This window comes from Chinchilla lanigera, unplaced genomic scaffold (assembly GCF_000276665.1).
Source record: "Chinchilla lanigera isolate Chin_1 unplaced genomic scaffold, ChiLan1.0 scaffold00067, whole genome shotgun sequence".
Lineage (NCBI taxonomy): Eukaryota > Metazoa > Chordata > Mammalia > Rodentia > Chinchillidae > Chinchilla > Chinchilla lanigera.
Window position 1 is genome coordinate 10,315,592 of NW_004955468.1, and position 5,131 is coordinate 10,320,722.

At 38.1% G+C, this 5,131-nt stretch overlaps 1 protein-coding gene across 1 annotated transcript; it reads right to left on the reverse strand.

The window, feature by feature from the left end:
- Positions 1–1,029: 1,029 nt before the first annotated feature.
- On the reverse strand, positions 1,030–1,974 carry LOC102025994 (olfactory receptor 10T2-like). The gene has a single exon (XM_005400151.1). It carries the CDS (start codon positions 1,972–1,974, stop codon positions 1,030–1,032), a length of 945 nt encoding a protein of 314 aa, XP_005400208.1.
- Between the last annotated feature and the right edge of the window lie 3,157 nt (positions 1,975–5,131).

Genomic DNA, 5,131 nt, shown 5'->3' on the forward strand with positions numbered 1-5,131 from the left:
ATTTTACTGAAACAAAACTTAGCAAAAGCCACAGTGTACTCAGAAAGTAGATGTGATGCACCTATACAGGTAACTGACCATTTCTTCCACTGAGTTATGGGGGACAGAACTTCATTCTCAAAGTACTTACTAAGGTGTTGCCTTTAATGATTTGCCCAGGGTGGCAGATGCATGAACAGCTCAGAGCTCCAGAGTGGCCAATTTACTTTCACATTTTATTTAACAAGAAGTCCAAAGCCAGGTTGTGAAGAAAGAAAAGAAAACAAAGGGAAGGGAAAAAACTAATTTTTAAAGGCTTCTATCGGACAGATATGGACTTTCTTTACATATACTAACCTATTCAGTTCTAATATTAGCTTATATATACTAGTTCTAATATTAGTTTACATCTACAAATCTATTTACCTCTTGTGGAGGTATTAAAAGCCATATGTTTCATTAAATTACATGAGAGTGGTTAAATCTGGCCCAGAGCAATTAAACAGGATATGACCTGAATCAAGATGCAAAGCCCTGCTCTTCCTAACTCTAAAATCAGCAATTTCTAAGGTCTCCATCACCCTCTCAGAACTGTCCTTTCTCACTTGATTTAATCACAACTGAATTCGTATTCTTTAAATGAAGAAATAATTTATTGCAACAATTAATTTAAAATTTCCAAAATACATAGAAGCATTCAGAGGCTTCAACATTTCTTACTGTTTTAGACTAGGAGAGGTAGCAACAGTCTGGGGAATTCTGAAACAGAAACTGTAGCCCTTGTGGTGCTGATCCTAGAAAACTGATGTTGGCAGTGCATGAAAAGAGCATGATGTTAATCTTTGAATGTTTGCATGTTCGTGTGAGTTCTGGAAAACAATCAGTATGATGTGTACATTGGATATAGGGTTACCATGAAAGTATATCTTCAGTATAAAAAACCAAAATAACTTGAGTCCTTATCTCTTTCTTTGTTAAAATGTTGTATAAAAAAGGACAGATATGTTTATAGAATGAAAATGAATATAATTTCCTGATAGGTCTGCTCACTTATACAGTTTTGGGAAATGAATACCTACTCAGAACTTTTCTCAGGGCCGTCTTTACTTCTTTATTTCTCAGTGTATAGACGAGGGGGTTGAGAAGTGGGGTGATCACGGTATAGGTCACTGCTACAAGCAGGTCCTTATCTGAGGAGTACAGGGATGTGGGCCTCAGGTAGATAGAGGAAGCACAGCCATAGTGGACAATGACCACTGTGAGGTGGGAGGCACAAGTGGCAAAGGCTTTGCGCTGTCCCTCCACTGAGGAGATCTTGAGGATGGTAGAAACGATGAAGACGTAAGAAATGAAGATCAACACAAAAGGAACCAACAATACCAGAATGCTGAGGAAGAAGATGACCATTTCCTTCAAGTTAGTATCTGTGCAGCCCAGTTTTAGGACAGGGGAAATGTCACAGAAAAAGTGGTTGACTCGATTGGAAGCACAGAAGGGCACACTAAACACCAGGATGTTGACAACCATAGAGATTAGGAAACCACAAAAGCTGGAGGCTAGAACCAGCTGCACGCAGGCAGCTTTACTGATGATGAGTGTGTAGTTGAGAGGGTTGCAGATGGCAACATAGCGGTCATAGCCCATCACAGCGATGAGAAAGCAGTTGGTACAAGCTAAGCCCACAAAGAAATAGAGCTGGGCAGCACATCCAGAGAAGGAAATACTCGGAACTGTGGCCAACAAATTGGTGAGCATTTTGGGTACAATGACCAACGTATAGCAAGTTTCAGAGCAGGAAAGGACAAAGAGAAAGAAGTACATAGGGGTGTGCAAACTTCTGTCCAGGCGAATAACTGTCATGATGGTGGCATTGGCAGTCAGAGTGGTCAGGTAGACCAGTAAGAAGATAATGAAGAGAAGGATCTGCAGGTCCCCCAGGTTTGAGAAGCCTACCAGAATGAAGTCAGTGATTGTGCTTTGGTTCTGTCTCTTCATTGGTCAGTAGCGATCAGACTCAGTCAACGAGAAGCAGAGAAAGAGAAAATTTGACAAAAGTGAGAAGTTGCCAAAGAAACCAGGTCTGTTTCTATATAAAGTTGTTAAGCGTGGTCCGATATTATGAGTAATAAACATGTTAATCACGTGGGGAAGGTCAGGAGACAAAAGCAGTGACACAAATACCCCAATTCACAACTATCTGAGGAAATTTATTTCTTTGTTGTCTCTGTGCTTTGTATTCATAGATGCACAGAAAGTTCACACTACTTTAAATCAAGAAGTGATTTAGAACTCGTTTCATCTAATTCTGTCATTTTATGGAAGAGGAAACTGAAGCTCCAGAACATTAAAGATTTTCTTAGCCTACTTGAGAATGATGGTCCTTACCTTTAAAGACATCTTTTGAAAATCCAGAAAACAAATGAAAAATGATCTCTCCTACCCCTCATGTATTTGACTAAAATATTGCTTGTTCAGATATAAAAATTTTCATTGATTCGTGGTCAGTTGTGAGGCTTTAGAGATGCTTCACCCATTACAGTTTCTCTTGTCATGAGTTCATGGAAATCTGGGATTAAGAATTTAATTGAAGTTTAAATTACGTTCAAATAATTATGAGCCTTGGACTCTAACTTCTACTTTTTCAGCCTCATCTCAGTCCTACACCCTTCATAATGTTCTGTAATCAGTTCTCACCCTTTTTGTGGGAAGATCTATTGTCTGATATGGAGATCACATAATGATTAAATCAAAAGCTTTAAACAGACAATTTTACACTAAGAAAGATTAGGAATCTTCTAACTAAACCTGGATGTAATTCAGGAACTTTTTTATGGCATGAAATTTAGGCTATAGGATGTCCTGTCTCCACTGCCTCACAAAATAGGCTGGCTTGCTCTCTTGCTAGATAGCTTACTTGTCTAGAATTTTTCTGAGAGAAACTCTGCCTCCTTGAAATAGTCCTCCATTGTCCTTGATTTCTACTCTGCAGATATGAATTTAGCTCCTTTTTCAACTTATACTCTTTTAGTTATGGGAGAATAAAATGATCATGTCCCTTATGGGTCTTGGTTAACTCAGTTATTAACCTGGGCATTCTTTCTGGAAATTTCTTCATCTTAATGAAAATCTTACGTTCTCTAATCCTCAGCATTAGGTCATGCATCTGCCCTCAGCTGTATACAAGCCATCACACATAACTCATTACTGTCACTCCGTCCTTTATCCCTTACAGTGAGTATTTACCTCTCCTATGAAACCCTAGCTTTCTCTTTATCTCTTGAGATGCTTCCTGGAACACCTCTAAATGACTGAATACTATTCTCATTTACTTTTCTGTCACTTGATTCTGAGATCATTTCTTGAAATGGCAGGATGGAAGGGCTGGAATGAAAGCAGGCTTTGGAGTTAATCTGTGTAGGTTGGGCCTGTGGCTTTATCACTTTATGGTTTTGGGGAAATCAAATCTTGTATTTGTGCCTCGTGATTCTATCTCTGAAATGCCAACAATGATAGTATGAAGGAAAAGCTTTTTGTGAGTACAAAACACCCACAACAAAGTTCCTAAATCACAGTCAATATTTAATAGTAATTTAACAGCTAATATCTAATGGACCTCATCATACTACAAATGAGGGAACTGAGGTCCAGGGAAGTAAAACATGAAGACCTAGATTCCATAGTGATTTAACATCCAAAGTGACTGTATCCCTAACATCAGAACTGACTCTATATCCCCCAAATCCTAAACTCCTGCACACAGGGCTCTGTCTTCTGAATTACCTGGGTCCTATTTTTAATACTTTATTTGCACATTGTGCTTATATACATAGCAGTAATGTAGGAGATGGCTAGATCCGTGATTCCTTTACTCCATATGATCCATGTGCAGGCTTGCTACTCCACCCTCGCATTTACTCATACCTCCTGTTCTTCAGCCTTTAATGGATCCTGCACTTTTGCTTTTGCTAAGGTAAACATCTAGACTGCTAGTCAAGCAGTTTCTTCCTATTTCCTAGTTTAGCTCTATTTTTGATAATTTTGTTGTTTTATATCCTTTTAATCCTTTAACTTTCCCCCCTTCTCTCATATTCACATCACAATAATTAGTTGTTTGCCCTCTACATATTCTCTCCACCCCTGGCTTTCAGCTTAGATCCTGATGTTCTGACCCACTTCACCTGCGCATGTCTCTGAAGAGGACCCGGTACCCAGTTTATGTTAGAGAGGCTCACAGAATACATTACTCATAAGAAAAATGGTCCTATGAACTAGTGGAGAGAAGGCACTTACATTTACAAGTAGTTTGAGCTCAACCACAGGTTCTTTTTCCTGTATTTCATCAAAGTATAGAAAGCAGAGAGAAATGGGCAAAATTTGAAAGAAAATAAGATAGCATTTTTCTTTCTGATCTTTGTGGGAAAAGTACAGAGACCATGAGCCTTTCAAGATGAAGGGTAGTTTTGCCTAGCCGCTATGCTGGAACTAAGTGGACATCTCTGATCTTAGCAGCGCTGGGTCTCTCTCTGATGGCAAATGTGTCAGCAAAATCCCAGGGCCTTATAATTGTTGGGGAACCCAGGGGATCGATGCTTTGGAAGGAAGTCTTTGTTTGCATTCGAGGCATTAAAAATGCATATTCAGCTCCAAAGAAGGAAAGAAAATCAGATAAATAATCTAGTTATGTAATATGTGTCAAATTATCTAGTTATGTGTAATATGTGTCAAATTATCTAGTTATGTGTGATTTTTTTTTCATGGCTCTTTGGGTCTGAATCAGAGTTATAATTACTGTGATAAATGCTCACTCAGTTATTAATGTTGTAGATTTTCAGTGTACAACAACTGCTTAAAGGGATTAACTAAATGACATACTTGACAATTATCATGTCGTGTCCTCTTCTTCCTTAAAATTTGTTAGTTCAATTACTCAATTTTTTCTATACCTCTCTTACTTTATGTATATGTTATATATGAATTCTAAGAAGACATAGGCACTGACGTTTTCTGTATTCCCTTGTTAGATTAGTCTCTTCAAAGACAAGGGCTGATAAGCATATACTTGAATGTTTAAATTTCAAAAAATCAATAAAAGAAATGACACACTGCTATTAATTCTCTTTAAAACAGTCTTCCTTAGAACACACTTACTCCA